This window comes from Leguminivora glycinivorella, chromosome 2, assembly GCF_023078275.1.
Source record: "Leguminivora glycinivorella isolate SPB_JAAS2020 chromosome 2, LegGlyc_1.1, whole genome shotgun sequence".
NCBI lineage: Eukaryota > Metazoa > Arthropoda > Insecta > Lepidoptera > Tortricidae > Leguminivora > Leguminivora glycinivorella.
In genome coordinates this window covers 6,742,922-6,762,283 of record NC_062972.1, presented here as the reverse complement: position 1 = coordinate 6,762,283, position 19,362 = coordinate 6,742,922, and the positions used below count along the sequence as shown (strand labels likewise).

Sequence of the window (19,362 nt, the reverse complement as noted above, 5' to 3'; positions counted from 1 at the left end):
CCCGCGCTCGTACTACTTGACTTTATTACAGTTTGGTCACTTATCAGCTAATACCGGCGAACGCTGTACCCACATATTTAAATATGATTTTATAATAATAATAATAATAAGCCCGCGGGGGCAGCTTGTGGCGAGCTGACGGTGAGTGGCGACACCGCGGACCCCTATTCCAGAGGGCCCTTTTTTATGGCCCTCGCCTCTGAGCTTGCCTTAACCGGCCGGCCAGAGTGGATTCGCAAGAGCGGGACCTATGCTCCAGGTTGGAAGTGTAAAATGTCATAACGCCGGCGGCCTGCTGAACGGATCACCGGGATCTGGCTACCGCAGTCTCACCTCTCGACAACCTCTTAGCCTCTCTTCAAGTGTTGCTCTGTTGTCGCACCGTGCGTGCGGCCGTTTTGCAGGGCCCACTCAATGAGTTGGCAAGTCACCGCCTGTCTTCTACAATTCCGAGACTAATTGTCACGGCAGGTGTCCGATAGTCTCCTCCCATAGCCTATTAACCAGTCCATCCAATTTGCAAAACAATAGCCCTATGACCTTAGTTCCCATCGCAACACAAAAGTGTTGCACTGCAACAGTCTTTGCACCTGGCGGGGACCATCTTCGGGTGTATCACATTGTGCGCTCGGGGATGGTATCCGCCACGTGTATCCCTTGCCTTTAGATTAAAATGTCTTAAAGGGCCTCTGTGCTGTTGGCTTCGGCCCCACGCATGCCTCCCAAAGGTCCGGGACCCCATGGTCCCGAGATATGGAAAAGACAAACAAATAATAATAATATATACTTTATTGTGCACCATAATATATACTTTATTGCATGTTTTGTTATTATAAATTTTGTATTCATACATTTTGTAAATAATACTTAAGTAAGACTGTTTTGTATTTCTCTAAGTGAATGTTATATTCTTTTTGGAGAAATAAATTCTTAAATCATAATCCATAATAACGTTATGGCAACTTCGACTAAATTTAAGCAAACAAATATTTTGACCCTTTCACCTTTACCACAATTTCAATGCAGCTCGCCAAAAGGCCACCTTGTAGCAGTGTCTGTCATTTGCATTAAGAAATGACGTCACGCTGGGCTGTCCGCAGCAGGCCCGGGCCTAAGAAGATCTCCTATTTATGTCATTTCCCTCGCATTTTATGGTACCTCATTCTTCCAGTGGCTGGTAGCTTCACTTTCCTTCCAGCTATTTGATTTTATGGCATCATTTAGAGATTCCGGGGCTCAGTAATGAACTTTTATATCAGTCCGGGTAATATTTCTGAGATGCCGAATAAGAATAATATTAAATAGGATGACTTTTGTTCCTCCAGTTCCTTGTTTTATCGTGGCAGATATCGTTGTCAGTAGGAACTTGGAATAGGCTTGAATTTTCTAAGATAATAAAGGGTGTCAAAATTAATTAGTAAAACAAATACACTTTAATTAGACCGATATTGATAATGTTTTGAGGTAGTAAAGGCCTATTCGAACCATCATAATACGTGAAATTATATATGTAGTATTAACACTGTCGTTTTAGTTTTAACAATGCCGTACTTATCCGATCCATCTCGCGTTTAGAGCTAATGCCTAGTAATTTATGCTACGAGTAGGTGTATATATTAAAGTTTGGATAACACCGTGTACTTGCTCGATTGTTTTATATCACAAAATATCGTTTTTTAATTCGCAAATTTACTCAGAATCGAACCCGAACTCACCATCCCTTGGCACCGGCCAACCCTGCGGTTTTATAAAAAGCGCTCCATCGGCCATTCGCCCTTCAGTTACTCCCCATCTCGCAGCACCATCAGTCTTCATGTCCACAATGCGGGAGGCATTTGTTTCAATCCTGCTGTTAGTCGCCGCCGCCGACTGCTCGGACCTCGGGAAAGACGTCAATTACTATAAAGGTATTTATTCTCTTAGTTTGTAAGTGAGATTTGTGATCACACCGTCTAGACGAGGCACTCGGGATAAGGATGTTACACCGTTTAGTATTGGTATAATGGACTGACGCTTTGGTCAATGATGCAATGCAGCTGTAGCTAAGTGTTACACAACGAAGGCTGCAAAAATATCTGACACGATCTTATTTGTAGATTGTAGAGCCATAAGAGCGAGTTACATATTTTGTGATCTTCGTAACTAGAGTAACATAATGTTGCATTTGGTGACTGTAATTTTATTTGCTTTACTTGCAACTTGAAAACTATTAATTTAAAATTCGAAGATTACCCATTCTGTTTTATTTTAATTTCAGATTACCTGCGTGCGCGCTCAGATGAGGTGCCAGAAGGCCCAGCGATGGCGGATCGGCTATGTAAGTAACATGAAGTGACGCCGGTTCAAATTTTACAAATCGTGCGTAGCCGAATGGCACAACCGCTCACGAAACGAAACGCTCGTACATATATATCTCTATCGCTCTTGTATTGCTATCGCTATCATATTGGTGCGACAGATCCAGACTACCTTTCGCGGCGTTTCGTTTTCGTTTCGCGTCGCAGAAATGCCATTCGGCTACGGCACCTGTTTCCTTAATTTTAATTTACTATATTTATTTAGATAGCAAATGCCGGGATAACGCAAGGAAGATGATGATGATGATTTATTTGGATAGCATAAAGCTACGATACTACTGTGCGTATAAAAGGCAATTTATTATAGACGGCAGGGTCCATCACGTGTGTTAATTTGACCGTAAATTGGATTTCGCCAATTTACGGTCGATACCTACTAACTTTCCGGCATTTCGAATGTTGTACTTGGAACACATGTTGTTAGTTTTGTCACAGAATATATTATGTATAATAGTACAAGTACAGAAGGCTCCTTTGATGTTCACAAAATGACGCCATTCTAAATTCTTACCTACATTAACAAACGGACCGCACGCGAGCAGCCAACATTGAATTTTTCCCCTCACTAGCTCGGAAACACGTGTTTTGTCCTTTAATACCAGCGGGTAAAAACGCATTTTACCCACTAGTGAGTGGGTAAAGTAATTTGACCTTGAATAAATTCAAATGAACTGCTTTAAAATTGATAAAAGTAGGTGAATCTAGTAATAAAGATCATTTACCACCTGTGGAACTACTGGAAGCAGTGATAAACGCATTTCTTGCGTTGTAGTTTCCTCGCTACAGTGAGGGGAAACTCGCAAGTTCAGGATTCTATAAATAACTCGCAAGTTCATGATTCTTCAAATAACTATTATACAAATAACTATTATTGCGCCGCGCGAAGGTCGTCGCCAATGAATGGGCCGCGAACTCGCAGCCGCTGACATGTACTTGTAGCGCGGCGATAGAATCGCGGAGTGAGCCGCCCCTGGTTTTGTATGCTGCCAAGTTCTCTCTTACATAAATGGCTACCTGCATGATAACTTTTGCAGGCAGTGTAATGAGTGTAAAGCTAGGAACATACTACGCGGACGTCCGTCGTAAATCGACCGCGACCGCGACCGAACAGTGTGCACGGAACAAAACATCCAGCGAGCCAGATTTCGAACGGACGTCCATGCGCTCAAGGCCACGTCCACGTCCGTCGACCGATAGTTTGCACGGTTAAGTGTATATTCATTGTCCAGATCCCCGTCCGCGGTCGATTTACGACGGACGTCCGCGTAGTGTGTTCCTAGCTTAAGGATTCTTATTTTTTAAAGGGTTCTTTGGCCGGAGTGTCTACTGTCTACAGGTACCTGAGCAACGATCCTAACAGCTCGTTTCTGAAAGCGAAAGACCCTCTCCCATTCAGGACAACATCCCCAGACCAGACCTCCGCAACGTACTGTATTAATGAATGGACAGTGGCGAAATAGCATGTCCGGGCTACTTCTGGAGCCACAGACTTTGCAACTCGACCTAAGGCAAAGCACGCACTGCCCCGACTACCACACGGTTTATCTACTTGCTGGTCCCATTTTAAGCCCTGATCAATCTTTAAACCTAGGAAAGTAGTCGTGGATGCCTGTTCAAGTATTTTCCCATTAATTATGAACTATCAACGGCGTGGTCATGCGGCCCGAAAGATTAAAATGCACAAAGTGTAATTAAAACGTTGGCAGCCTGTATCGCAACTGGAGGACCTACGGAAGTAATTAGGACAATAGATCCTTCCTCCTTCCTCCTTCCTTCCTTCCTCCTCCTTCCTTCGGTCCTTTGAGTCGTCGGCACCCAGGCCCCTTTTAAGTACAGGTTTGTACAAGTTTCTAATGAGTCGACTCGGCAACGCACATGTGCCACTCCTTGAGTGGCAGGCGTCCATATGTAACAGTGACCGCTTTCCATCAGGCGGACCGTATGCATGTTTGCCACCTACGTGGTACAAAAAAAAATCTCGACGAATTCACCTTAAACATTAAAAACTAAATCAAAATCGATTGATTCGTTCGGGAGCTATGATGCCAGACAGACATGTCAAGCGTCAAACCTATTATTATTATAACACTCCTTCGTTTTTGCGTTGGTGGTTAAAAACAAGAAACCTCATTCAAAACTATAATAAAACACAACTTTCTATGAAAATCGGTAAAGTGCGAGTCGGATTTCGACATTTCCATACAAAAAGGTCATGAGCGCCTGACGACATGTGATAGCAACGTACACTAGATTTGTAGTTTGTACTTTAAAGATTTTGCGTATATTTTGGAAACTATAAGAGATAGAGCAAATAGACTTCAGATTTTGGTTGTCGGTGGCACAATTTTTTTGTTTTCGTATATATATACCATTTTTTGGACCTATTAGGGCAATATTATGGTCAGTGCAGTTCTAAACAGTCTTAAGCGCCTCTTTTTTAGTAGGAACTTAAGTCATTTTGGCAAATGATTAAAATTTTTAACAATTTCTAAACAGAAATGAATTTCTTTCTACCTGTCCATGGCGCTCACAAAATTTCAAAACATTTAGTAAGTACTTGCAGCGGCAGTGAGTGAAAATCTCAATTTGAGTTTTTTCTCTTAAGTCCGACTTACGCTTGACTGTAGATTTCTAATAGGTTTTCCTGTAATCTACAGGTAGAGGGCTACCTCGTGTATTTTTTTGAAAATTTTACGCTAAGTAGTTTCGGAGATAGGGGGGGGGGGGGAATGGTCATTTTTCTTAAATAACTTCTAAATTACCAAAATAAAAACTATAAAAAAAATATATTTGAAATGCTTATAAAATGCTCTTTCATTTGATATAAAAAAGGTGATAATGTTTCACCGTTGTATCCTATTAACTTAGTAGGTATACTCCCCTTATCGAAGATATTCGGTGCGGTTTTTAATTTAATCGAATGTGAATATATCTGAATTTAATTGAATGTAAAAGCTCCGAAGAGATTGTGCGGACGAATAAAATTGAAAACCTTTCAAACGGGTGAATTTCCCACAAGGCTTCCGCTGCCATATATATATTTAAAGCTTTGTTTTTAACAGATTTCTATCGGACGCCACTGCAACTGTACCCGGGATTATTGCCGGTATTAGAACAGGAATATAGGAAGAGGACAGGAAATGTATTCAAAAGTATGTATAAAAATATTTTGTAACAATTTTATACGGGGATTAATATATCTCTTAGAAGTTTCGAAACGAAATTATCAATGCAATTATTATTCGAAAGAGATTAACCAAAGTTGAAATGGCTGCCAGTGCTGCCACAAGAACCCTGTTGTGGGAAAAGAAAAGATGGATGGACTGTGTGAAGAATGATACGAGAGTGAAAGGTACCTATTAGTATGGAAATGACGGCTGATGCCGACCCCAAAATAATGGGAAAAGGGCAAGTGAATGATAATGATGCAGGCATCTAAGGAACTAGGGCTTATTTTACGTCACTCCATCATGTTAATTGATTCTAATTTTCCTGTTATACATATATTGTACCCCGTAAAAATTGCTCATTGTGGCGTCTTTATCTTGATTAAAAGCGCCCCTTACATTATGGTTACTGAAGTTTTGTTGCGTAGTCTGTGTATTGTAGTTGCAAGCAAGCGAAGAGCCTAACTAAAGTTACATGTCAGACTATCAGATTTGCTTTTTACAGATCATATGCTAAATAAGGATTCATTGCTGGAAGCGCTGGTACCTGAGAAGCGAAGCTCGAAAACTGCCCTGTCGGCGATGTTACAAGGAAAACATGCATTACCCACGTAAGAAATTAACATCGTTGAGTATCGAAAGCTCAAAATTTGAGTCGAAACCACGCGCTAGGGGCGCAGGTAGCCACTACTTAGGAACATTAAGAACGCCAATTGTAACTACTTAAAACATTGCACGGATAAGCCATCTGACTTTTCGTACCATCTGACATCCCGATACTTTCTTCCTTTTCAATTGGCGTTTATCTATTGTTACTTAGCGGCGAGTAGGTCCCAGGAGCCCCTTCTTTATTTCTGAATTGTAAATGTAAATTTTATTTTCGAATTTAGGCCACGAGGCAACTCACCAGTGGTCCCTAAAGCGCTCTTCTCATCGTGTTTTGGCCTATTTCTTTTCGTAGCGATTTTCCGGGTAGGTATGTCTTTAAACTCCTTAAGATCTTTGGGCTCATTTGGTAACATTACTTAGACTGAGAATACTTGCAGGCCACTTTTCTCAAAAGATTCCTTGTTTTGAAAAAAAAGGGCTTCTCGAGAATGATTAAAATATTGGTAGTAGGTAATTGATAAAAATGTCGAAAAACCTGGAGCTGGTGTGATTCGACCCCGGGTCATTAGGTTCGGTTCTGGTTTGAAAGTTGCATGCCGTACCGCCTGGTATCAGGGCTATGAGTTTTCTATTTGAAACTTTCTCGCGAAGCTACAAGAAGAAAACTCAAAACAAATAGCTCTAGTAAGTACAGTCAAGGCTTATAACTATTAGATATTCTAAAATGTTTCTAAGGGCAGTTCTCAGGAGGCGCGTTTTTAGTAAAAACTTTTTACGTGTCCGGGGCAAAAAACGTCAGAACGGACAGTTCTAAAAATCTGAATTAATTCAGGCATAATATTTAGCCTCTGTTCTGTTTGGTACACTATAAAATTATTTATTTATCATTTGTATAATATAAGTAATAAAATATTAAAGGTGAAAAATGACCTTCGGTGGACGTGTCCCGCACCCAGGATTTGCAAAACAAAAAATCATAACTCAAGATCGAGTTGTTGTTCGCAGTTGTTATAGATATTCACGTATAAGGTATTAGTTAGCCTATCATATTTTCTACATAAAAATAATATGTTAGCTAAACTCATCGAGTAAAGACACATTTACGATGTGTCCCGGGCTAGTGACTGATTTCGGTGTAATTTTTTAAACATGACGGTACTCTTACAAATTAATAGATCAGGGAGGCAGTGGCACAATTATAGTATGTTTTAGCTGTGATTTAACCATTCAGAGTAGAAGAGATGCGGTACCGTTTTATAAAGGGGACTTTTTAAAGGTTTCTCAGTCATTCGGTGGGTTTGGTCTCATGTTTTTTAAGATTCGGTGGTTCAATTTACTCCCACAGTTTTAATGCATTTGTCGTTATGCAAGATACTTATGAATCCTTGAAAGGATGTTATTTCGTCATTATGACACCTCCTCTGTATCATGCATGCTATTGCAGTTATCTCCAAAAAGCGATAAAATTTGATATCAGTGGTGTTGATTTCCGTGGTTTCGGTGGATTTTTTGACCACCGATATCAAAAAAATTGGCCACCGACTTCGATTGCCACGTTGTAAACTGGTCTATTGAACATTATATTCTATAATTTCATACTTAAAGAGTAGGATATACTTTATAAAAACATAAAACTATGTTTGTAAGCAAATATAGTCGTACTATGGGTACAAAATTCACTACTAGATAATGATCAGGATATTATCATGTTAAACTTAGTAAAATTGCGCTATTATTAACTTTTTACATAAACTGTCATCGAATTAAAATGAAAATATCAATAAATTGAATAATAAGTTATAAATAAAGTTGAAATGTGGACTAATGTGTAAATAAATGAATTCGGTGGTGCAAATTGATTACAGTGCCCATACATAATTTCGGTGATTTTAAAATTTATGATTTCTCAAAAACTATAAGGTTCTAATGGAGGCCTCCACCACCAATATTTTTTATATTTAGGCTAGATTTTAGTAAATTGACTGACATATCAAAAAAGTAGTAAATAAAAATCGGCACCGAAATCAGGCACCGAACGTCATCTCTGAGAATCGCCCATAAATGCCCTTATAATTTGTGAAGAGTCGTATTTTGTGACGAGGTTTGCTGATAAATTCATGGAGAAATTTCTTCGAGTTTTTATTATAATGTATAAAAAATAATTTGCAGGGATGAAGGGCATTATTGCCCATACGGAAAATAGAGAGAAGGTGGTAATAGGTAATAAAATTATTATTTTCTAAATATAATTGTAACATAATTTGGCCAGCGAAACATGATACTGTTTGGATTAAAAGGTTTAATACGTTTGACATATCTATCCTGCTTGTAAATCATCATACAACATATGCAACACAAACCTATTAAAAATCAACGTTTCTGCATTGTTGAATGGAAAATTTTCTAACAAAGAGAGTTTCATTTGCCAAATTTGAGATACGGCGCGGTTCGAACTTTATGTTATCATTCCCAAAATGTTATTTTTTCAAACAACTTTCGACATATCCCATCCATATCGTATCTAGAGCTAGTATTTCACGTACATATCCTTAACACTATCATAAAATAAAGTACGAATCGGGTCAATTGTATATGTGAAATAAAATCAGCAGTTTGAGCATCCTGTTTCGTGAAATGTGACAATGTGTGTGTGAGTGTGTTCCATTACAAGTGCTATCACTAGATCAGAATTCTATTTTACTCCGCTTCTCTCAATACGTTTGCCACCATTAGAATTTACACTTAGAAACTTCTTGGTGGAAAGCGATCAGTCAGTATTTGTTTAAATACTCAGTATTTGAAATAAGTCATATGGTTAATATTCTCAGCGGAATGACCAAATTACGAATGCATCCGATTTGCAAGCCGTTCTGAAGTTTGAGCGTGACGTCTTTATAAATGACCTATATATTTCGAGACAGGAGGGACATGCGAACCGGATCCAATACGCTATGCGTTTTAAGGAATCTTTTTATTGTTTCAGAATAGAGTATGATCAGGGTGAGGACCACGATCAGGACAACGCGGATTTTATAGCGGAATAAGACGTAGTTACCTACAAATATTACATGTTGTGTTGTGTTAATCAGAATAATGTTTGTTATTAAGAATATGCGACCGGTACATGGTATGACTTTTTATCGCTGGACGTGACAAATAGAACTTTTTAATATAAAATATGCATAGACTAATATAGACTATACTTGCAACTTGTATAATGAAGTGAAATAAAACTGTAGTTACTGAGTAATAAAATGGAGTAAAAAGAATGTACCTACCTATCTTTTATTCATCGCCGTACAAAACTATCGAACACTTCAATGAGAAAACTCACCAGAGTAGCCGTTTCTTGTTTTTTCTACAACTTTTTTAATTTGAAAATACTTTCTTAAGTATTCTCATGTAAATCAAGTTAAAACTAAGTGAATCCAATTCCTGGTTTCTCCTCGTGAAATATTTAAATTCTACTAAAATCAAATAGTGTTCGTAATATTGATTCCATTTAACTTTAAGAGTCGAACTGTTCCGTCAAGTTGGCAGCATTGTCTACAGTTTCAGCTGAATGCATAAGCGAGTAGCTTCGAGTGAACCTTGTGTCTCTTAAACATACATAGATAATGTCTTGTTGATCGTAGTCTGTTTCTACGAATGCGCTCGGTTCTAAACTAAAATTCATAATCCTACGGACCAAATTGACAAGTAAGTGTGAACAAATGTTGCCACAGTTTGGCTAGTGTCGTTCTTATCGATATTAAAATTATTATTACACCGTAAATTTAAGGTGCACCCAGACGGTACAATCAAATTGGCAATTTGATCTTTTAATCAATATACCAACTTTTTCTGTGATTTCGACAGATCAAAAGGTCTGTTGACCCCTAATTAGATATAAAATGTTAATTTCAAACTAGCAATAATGTAAATGAAATTTATATATTTATTATGATAGTTTATTGAATCTTTACAAATGAATTATTACAATTATTGTGTTACAGCCGGAAGATGGAAAGATTGTGTAAATCAGATAATAAGAACCGAGGACAAAATGTTACAACTCGACCATTTAGTGGACAATGTCTCGGATCGTTTTATTATAAATGTAACTGATGGTGATGATGATGATGATGATGACGAAATAACGGACCCTGGGAATGAATAATATTTTATAATAAAGACTAGTTCTGTTATCGTCGGACAACTTTTTTTTTTACCTACTAGTTCTGTTATCGTCGGACAACTTTTTTTTTTACCTACTGGTTCGGATAGAGGCGTCTAGATTAGGTCTCAGGATCAACCAGGAAAAGACAGAATACCTACACATGAAACGCTACAAGAACACACGCATCCGGCGAGATAGTCTTCATGTAGGAGGTACCGTCTATCGTGGAGTCGACAAGTTTCGGTACCTTGGATGCACTGTAACTGACACTAACACCAGAGAGGAGGAAATCCAAATACGTATCCAAAACTCCTTGCGGTGCAGTGCAGCCCTTCATAAAGTGTTAGTGTCCAGGCTTCTCAGCAAACATACCAAGCTACGGATATATAAAACCGTCATACGGCCTATCCTTATGTATGGCTGTGAGGCCTGGTCACTAACACTGAAAGAAGAAAGTCAGCTCCTGGTAGCGGAGAGAAACATTTTTCGCAAGATCCTGGGACCTATTCAGAGAGACGATGGCACCTGGAGGGTCCGGAAAAATGCTGAGATCGAGGAGTTAGTGGCCGAACCCAATATCATCGGCGAAACGAAAGCCCACAGACTTCGCTGGTTCGGTCACTTACTCAGAATGGGAGACGATCGGGCTGTCAAGAGAGCGTTCTTGGGTCGACCGGCTGGTGGCCGCCCGGCGGGTCGACCCAGGTACCGCTGGGAGGACAGTGTGGTGGAGGATCTGCGTCGGCTTCAAGTCAGAGACTGGCAAGAGGCTGCGCAGGATCGGGACAGGTGGCGATCTCTCGTTTCGGAGGCCAAGATTCACTTTGGATCACTGAGCCACAATAGTTATAGTTAGTTAGTTTACTGGTTCGGATACCTTTTTATGCTATGAAACTAGTGGGTAAAAACGCATTTTATCCATCCACTACCTCGAAAACCGAGCAAACCAAAATGTTTACCTTTTATTTAAAAGTGACATAAGTATTTTTGATTTAAACTAGTCTGTTATTTGTACTTTACAACTTGTCGATATATTGTTATCGACTATACCCTTCACTATTTTTATTTCACTGTTCCTGGTAACATTTCATCTGTCAGTCATTTGTCAATTTAGTCCGCATGATTGTGAATTTTAGTTTTTTTAGAACATACACTTACTTTGTGCAGCATTTTCAGTGGTCTTGATCACTCGTAATAGGTTGTCTGTCCTGTCTACATATGGACATACTGGTACCGGTTGAAATTATGAATCTAAAAGAAAATTTCTCATTAGAAGCCTCGATTTAACAAATTGTTACCATTTTGATGAAATTTTGATACGACCTACAATACGCATTTGAGATAAGCGCAATTCACTAAATCGATCGTAAATATTATAATAAATAGGCACTTGTCAAGCGGCAAAAATCTTTCGTAAGTAACGTGAGTGAGTGAGTACATATCTCGCATATTCTAAAATGACTTCTGATAGTAGAACTTTCCTTTAACTCCTCCAATATTTTTACATGCTACTTTCATGTAAATTATGGAAATTCTTAAAATAGCGTATATTTTTAAAATGGCACTGCAATTATTCGTGCTTTCATTCAATACATTTTTACAAGATAAAAATTCAGCTCGTCTTCAACTGAACTCGCAGGGCTGATGCTTGTTTTTCAAGTTTGTGATGCAAACGAAACAAGTGATTAATAAATGCAAAATTGAGTTTTTGTTTGAATAGATTTTTTTTTAATAATTTATTAAATTAGTAGTTGATATAATTTTATATGTAGAGTATTAGGTACCTAATAAGTGCACGCCTCAAAGATCTGACGCTAAATGCCAGTTCCGAAAATCTCGGCTCAAGCGACCTCTCGGCATGAGGCTTCACATACACCTATGACGACTGTGACACAAACGGCGAGCTTTACTGTATGACTTGCAGCCGGAAGTACAAACGTTTTAAAACAAAACTTGCCTTCGCAAGTCACGTTCGGCTTGCACGTCAGAATTTACACAATAAATACCGGAATTGCCCGGGTGTCGCCGTCGGCGGATACGTCTGGGAGGACATCATCTCTCATCTTCAGATAGCAGTAACAATGGCTTTCTTTACTCAATCGATTTGTATAATACTGACCAAGTAACTACAGTTGCCTTGTCGGCCAGGAAAGCTCATCATCATCATCATCATATCAGCCCTTTATCGCTCACTGCTGAGCATAGGCCTCTCTTCTAGTACGCCATGTATCCCGGTCCTGAGCTAGTTTCATCCAGTTGTGACCCGCAGTAGGCTACTAGACTCATATCTAATTGGGCACAATAAATGATTGTCTTCTGTAATATTTGACATAAGAAACCAATATTTAATGGTTTTGGGTATTAAATGTGTAGGTACGATGACTACGTATTTTTAATTAAAAAATGTGAGTAATTTTTTAAAAATTTTGGCCACCGAAAACGCTATCGGCCGTGTAGTCACGTCATAGAATTCATGTCAAATCAATCACTGACAAAATTACCTTTATGCCTCGTACTTAAAGTGTCAGAAAGTGTTGTTTTCGCACTGAATGACTTCATTCACAGAAAATCTATAGATGACATGGCTGATGTTGTTTTTGCCTGATTACGCAAAAGTATTCTTTAAAAATATTTTTTGCGGCTTATAAGTCATAATAAAATATAGTGATTTTTTTTCAGTTGGTTTGACAATAAGTAATAATATAAGACAAACTTTAAAAAAGGGTCAAGTAGCCTATTTTAGTTATATTAACTACTTACTGAAAATCGTTACTAGAATTAGCTTTTTTAACATAACCTTTTCATCTTCCCATTTGCCATTTCATAAGAGCCTGCAAAGTAATCAATCGATTTTGCACCCACCGACGTGTAATCAGGTCCAATATCGAGAGTGCCCCTGGCTGGTAATTCTATCGGCCAGATCCGCACCAGACCGCGTCTGCTTCGATTTGCTCCCGTTTCAACTTAGCACTTTTGAGGGGATCCACAAAAAAATTTAAAAAGAAACCTCACAGGAAATGTTTTCAGGTGACCCCGTCCGTTAATGAAACGTGAAAAGCTACAGTTACAAGGGTGCAGGGAAATGAGCTTAACGAGAAACGAAGTTTAGTCCAAGCTTGGAGAATGGGTGTAATAGGTTATTTGGGGATTTTTGCAAACATTTCTAAATGAGATCGTATTCCACGAAACATCCTTGCAAGCTTTATTTCCGTTTACCGTAAAATGAAAATTGGATTCTTTGTGTTTCAGAGTGATTGAAGATTGATGCCTTAATTTAATAATACTTAGTTCTTTTCCTTTTGACAATACTGTATGAGTTGTTCAGATGGCTGAAAAAACGAATTCATATACGTATAAGTAAAAGTCCTCCTTTGAATGAAAAAAGGGTGTTTTAAATTTAAGCACTAAGATTTATGAAGGCACAAAATTAGAATTTAAGACTTTGTAGAGGGCTCGACACAATTTCAGCAAAATACATAATCAAATTTCTAAGCTGAACAAATTAAACGCCATCCTTCACAAGTATTAAAATTAAGTTTAAAGGTCTAGGTGTTTTAATTTATTTTGGTTTCGTAGTCAACTTTATGTACTAAATCTATTGCAGAAAATTAATAAGAAGCGTGTTCGGCCTCCCAACTCCCGGGGCGCGATGATTTTCCCTAATTTGGTCGGGGACCAAAATTGTTTCACCTATTTATTAATGCGGTTAAGCGTTTCGGTGAAAGTTTTTGTCGATTGACTACTTTGTAACATAATTAAGACAGTGGAAGTGGGTATTAAACTTTCATTACGGCCAAAAATCGAGTAATTAGATGCGACATTTTATAAATATTATAAATATTATAAGGACATTCTTACACGGATTGACGGAGTCCCATGGTAAGCTTAGGAGGCTTGTGTTGTGGGTACTCAGACAACGATATATATGTAATATATAAATACTTATATACATAGAAAACATCCATGACTCAGTAACAAATATCTGTGCTCATCACACAGATAAATGCCCTTACCGGGATTCGGACCCGGGACCGCGGCGTAGCAGGCAGGGTCACTACCCACTGTGCCAGACCGGTCGTCAAAATCGGTTGACTATTTTGAACACAATTTAGACAGTGGAAGTGGGTATTAAACTTTGATTACGGCCAAAAATCGAGTAGTTAGATGCGATATTTTACTTATAAGTAAAATTTATTTGATAGAAATATTAGGTCAACCGGGATATTTGCGTCTGGCGACTCTTGAAAGCGTCTCTTGAAGACATTTTCTAAAAGAAATACATTAGAACCATAATAGCCGTCGTTTGATGATCATAGTAGGACCGTAGTGGGATGCAATAATTCTAAAATATCCGTTTAGAAAATATCTTCAACGCATTAAATCTACCTGATTCAAATACCTGTATTTTCAAAGAGGGTAATTTGGTCGCAAACAAATCGTTCGCTTCAGTGCCACTTTTAGCAATTAAGGGGTTAAAAAAAACGATGCTGTCACAGAAACATTTTGTTAATTTATGGCCTAACCGTACTGATATCGAGTTATAAAATAATATTTGCACTTTCTAGCTAACTACGCTAAAGTTAATTAAAAGTTTTAATGACATGTCTTCAGTCTATGAATTAGGTAATTCATCGCCTCAGTTATTCTTGTTAGTTAATTTAAACGTGTTTACATTGGAAATTGTAGCATGCATAACTGAGAAGAAGCTATTAAAAACGCCGCTTTTTGGGCTGTCTAGACGAAGGAGTGAATATTTAAATTACAAATTAATTAAGATTTTTACTAAGACGTTAATTATTCTCAAGTATTTGTATAGAAAACTGCTTAGGGTCCGTTAATTACTATCGTCATAAAGTTGAAAATGAATTCGAGATCTGAGAAACAAAGATATTTTTGTATTAAGAAGTCCTCTAACTTGTAAAATGAAATAAATTTTCTGGTATATTCAATATATTTAATGTGAAGAGATTGCTTTACCTATGTAATTAGCTTAGCATGTAATGATATTCAGAATAGTTGAAAAAAATTCCCAAGCTACGAAAGCAATACTGTCAAAATATCCATAATTATTGATCTGTATAATAATACGAAAACTGTTTAAGTATAAATACCATAGCGACCTCTAGGCCTCTTGAAATTAACTAGTTTTCGAACCTTCGAGGATACTTGGTGCCTTGTTTGAACTAAATACGGGTATTTTGTACGTAGCAAGAATTTACATTTCACGAACGAAACATCCCTCTTGATCCCATTCTACATCCTGGTTGGGATCACTATTGTAAAGTTTTCAGTAACAGGCCGACGCTGAATGCGTAGTTTCCAGCGTAGTTACAATTGTGACCATGGCAACGATGGCATAAATGAGTTCTGGCATATTATACTTTTCATACTTTGTGAATATGTACCATGTACTTACATAGATGTTGATGGCATAAATTATACTATTCTTCACAACTATATTTCAAAGTTTAATATTTTAAAGATTAATCTATTATAATATGTATTTAGAACGGCAAATCCACTTTTGAAGCTGTCTTGTAAAATTTTGGTTGAAAAATGACAACTCATCAATGACAAGAGATCGGACAACTGGGCGTCATCCTAACAACATAAGGTTGATTATTCCGAAAACGTCATACAAATGAGGCCAACTAGATTTATTTATTCTAATTGAAAAAAAAATACAATGAAAATATATGTTTTAAATTAAGCTCGTCGAAAATCTACTTAGAATAACTGTCATAAAGACCGTAATTTCACACGTACTTTCATTTACCCGTGACCATCTGAAGTAAAAAGTTAGTCCCGCCACCTAATATGTGTAGTCTCGATAACTACTGGGTACCGCAATAACACCAAATAACACCAGAGCCTATATCATGAGTTTATGAAGTTTTAGACATTACTCAATAGCGTTAACGTCATGAATAACCACAAAATTAAAATTTTGAAAAAGTCCCCACATAGTGGACCGATTTTCATTAAATATGGCTAATTCTGCTTTCAAACAAGAAAACCTAAATCTAAATTGGTACATCCGTTCGGTAGCTACGATGCCACATACAGACACACACATAGACGTCTCTTAATCAAGCGTCGTAATAGTTATAGGGCAGGTATATAATATGTATATATGTATAGTATATGTAAGTATATTTATGTAAATTTGTAAGTAAGTATACTCGTATTATGTAGTTTTATTTTTGTAAACGTTTGTATGATGTGATATGTATGTAACCATTTAGGTTTATTAAGTAGATATTCAATTTCTCGTCTTGTTATATTTCTTGCACCTATTAGCTCTTATTGATCTCTGTTTGGCCCAAAGGTTAGCTGGTAGAGAATGCCTTTTGGTATTAAGTTCGCCTTTTGTACATTTTTTTTACTGTGCAATAAAGTTTAAATAAATAAATAAATAAATAGACAAACTGACAGACAGAGACGTCAAACTTATAACACCCCGTCGTTTTTGCGTCGGGGGTTAAAAATTACATTATTTGTAAGGGAAAGTGACAAGCGGCGCCAACATTTCTGGAATAAAAAATTACATACATTTTCCGTGACGTTTAGAGCGTTTTCACACTTTTCACATCATCCGACCCAATATTATCGGATGTTGGAAAAATGTCAAAGATGGTGCCTTTAACATAATAAGGGATATCGGTCCTACATCCGATATCTGATCGGATAATCTGAATACGCACTTACACTATCAAGTAACGTTTTATACGTCAACAACTCGTGGCAATGGTCCAACTATACTAATCAAAGAAAGGTGTACCTATTAGAAGGAAAAGTTACTCCCAACTAATTTTATTAGGACGGAAAAAGTGCCATTCCAAGCGCCACCTCACGTGCATTGTTTGTATTAATCCTGGGCTATTGAATAATACGTGACCCACATGGGCAAGCGCTGTTGATAAAGGGGCTATAAAATTGATACCACTTGAGGAAATTGGGTCAAACTGTACTTAATGAAAGTTAGGACAAAGAATTTTGGATATCTGTGGCATAAATGTATGCTTATGGGATCCTTATGTTTCTAGAGCAAAAAAGTTTTCATCAGATATGTATTTCATCAAAAATTCTACCGTATTACAGATGAAGCATCATCATCATATCAGCATTTAATCAACCACTGCTGAGCTAGTCCGCCACTTGTCCCAGTTCAGCCCCTCTAGCACAACTTGCCTTGTCGCGCGCGAGTCCATACTTGAAGTCGCGCATGATGTAGGTATATAGGTACTCTCACTTAGTTCAATCATAAGGGTCATGTCTAAAGGAATAGGTACTTACCACATTTTTAAATGAATTAAAATAGTTTTAGGGAAAATCATGTCCAAAAAGGAAAAAAAAAATTCACATGTGCCATTCAAACTTTTCGAAAATTGTATGTTTTGCACTGAGTATTTTAAAATTAATTTACAGTAAACAACATAAATCGTTGATCATCCCACGTTCATACGGATAAATTTTAAAAATTAATTAAAAGAATCTGCATTTCGAGCCCGTAGCTCTCATGCCTACGCGATTTCATTAAAAAATGTCCGTATTCCGCATCATCTTCTAAAATGCAGAGGCGTGAAGAATGTTCATTAAAATTATAACCATAATTGCCTAATTAATACGCTCTACGTTTTCTGAATATATTTCATGCAAGACTTCCTTTTATTCATACAGTTTTTGTTCATAAATATGTAGTAGAAAATAGTATTTCAGGAATAGCTACTAATATTACTAATAACTTTCACAAAAAAGATTGGTTCTGTTTTCTAGGCTGTTTGATTACCAAAAGGTATCTACACAAGGTATGTACTATAGCATAGTCCTGATCTTCGTCTGATTTTTAAAGAAAAAAGCGACAGCTAAGGTACCAACACTCGATGCTTGTTTTACCACCGTTGTTGTGGTATAAGTAAAATGCCTGTCTTATAAATTCCTATCCTAACATTGTCTCTTCAGTTTTATATGTAGAATTTTTAGGACTTGAATCATGTGTTAATCAACCTGGGTCTTAGACCGTTTTCACATTATCCGATCCGATATCGGATGTCGGAAGGATTTCAATAGAAAAAATTCAAGATGGCGCCTGTAATGTATGGGATATCGGTCCGACATCCGATATCGGATCGGATAATGTGAAAACGCACTTACAAGGGTGCAAAACACGACAATTTTTAGTTATTTCTTGACACTAAAATGACGACAACAAAACGCTTAATCATATCGATGTTTCGTAACCCCACCCAATTCGATGTCAATCAAGACTTATCGGTCGAATTTTAAGTCCCAATAGACACGTTATTCCATACAGTCATTGAGAAGTAGCCAAGAGCCCTAAATGAGCGCCATCTCTCTGAGTGGATCACGTACACTGTATCAATTTGAGACGACGTGAGCGAGGTGGCAATAGGCCCGCTTGCCTCAAATTAGGCCGTATTCTTCCTCTCGGTTAACGATAGCCACTTAATTGAATTTAGGGCCTTATTATTTCTGATTACGCTTTTGTTTTTGGGCCTATTTTATGAGGATTCTTTTGGTTGGATAATTATGTAGGAGTGCGTGGACGTATTGGCTACGTGAAATGTGATAAGGAAAACCGACGGGAGTTCGTAATTGGGAATGAAAAGAAATCTTTGAAGTTTTTTTTCATTTAATTTTCGAAGGCATTTCATATAATTTCGTCAGAACATTCACGTTTGATGCCCATTGGTAAAGTAAAGTAAAAGTAAAGTAAAATTTATTTCCAAAATAAGTCATTTTGTTAGTCACATATTTAGTGGATCACACTAGGCAGAGCCTGTCCCGTGACTCCACGGATTTTGCATTATTTTGAAAGACCATTATTAAGTTTATATACATTATGTTATTATTATATTATTATTCAGGAAATCTATTCATTAGGACAATTCAGTATATTTAATTCAGTAGTACATACAAATGTGAGATCTATCAGGCTATTTATCTTAAATTAAAATATATCGTCACTACTTTTAAAAAAACTTGTATCTTCGTCTGTCAATGAAAAGAAAATTGTAGTAAGTATGTATGGAATGCATATAGACTTACT

General features: G+C 37.4%; 1 protein-coding gene across 4 annotated transcripts; it reads left to right on the top strand.

The window, feature by feature from the left end:
• Positions 1 to 877: 877 nt before the first annotated feature.
• Positions 878 to 9,395, top strand: LOC125242205. Of its 4 annotated transcripts, none has more exons than XM_048150924.1 (6): positions 878 to 1,907; positions 2,258 to 2,317; positions 5,420 to 5,509; positions 6,030 to 6,135; positions 8,303 to 8,353; positions 9,122 to 9,395. In XM_048150924.1, the coding sequence occupies exons 1-5, from the start codon at positions 1,595 to 1,597 to the stop codon at positions 8,334 to 8,336; spliced, it is 603 nt and encodes a 200-aa protein (XP_048006881.1). In that variant the 5' UTR covers positions 878 to 1,594; the 3' UTR covers positions 8,337 to 8,353; positions 9,122 to 9,395. The 4 variants fall into 4 exon arrangements, with proteins under 4 accessions (XP_048006881.1, XP_048006880.1, XP_048006882.1 ...); XM_048150923.1 differs by having other exon boundaries at positions 9,117 to 9,395; XM_048150925.1 differs by lacking the exon at positions 8,303 to 8,353.
• The last annotated feature ends 9,967 nt before the right edge of the window (positions 9,396 to 19,362 follow it).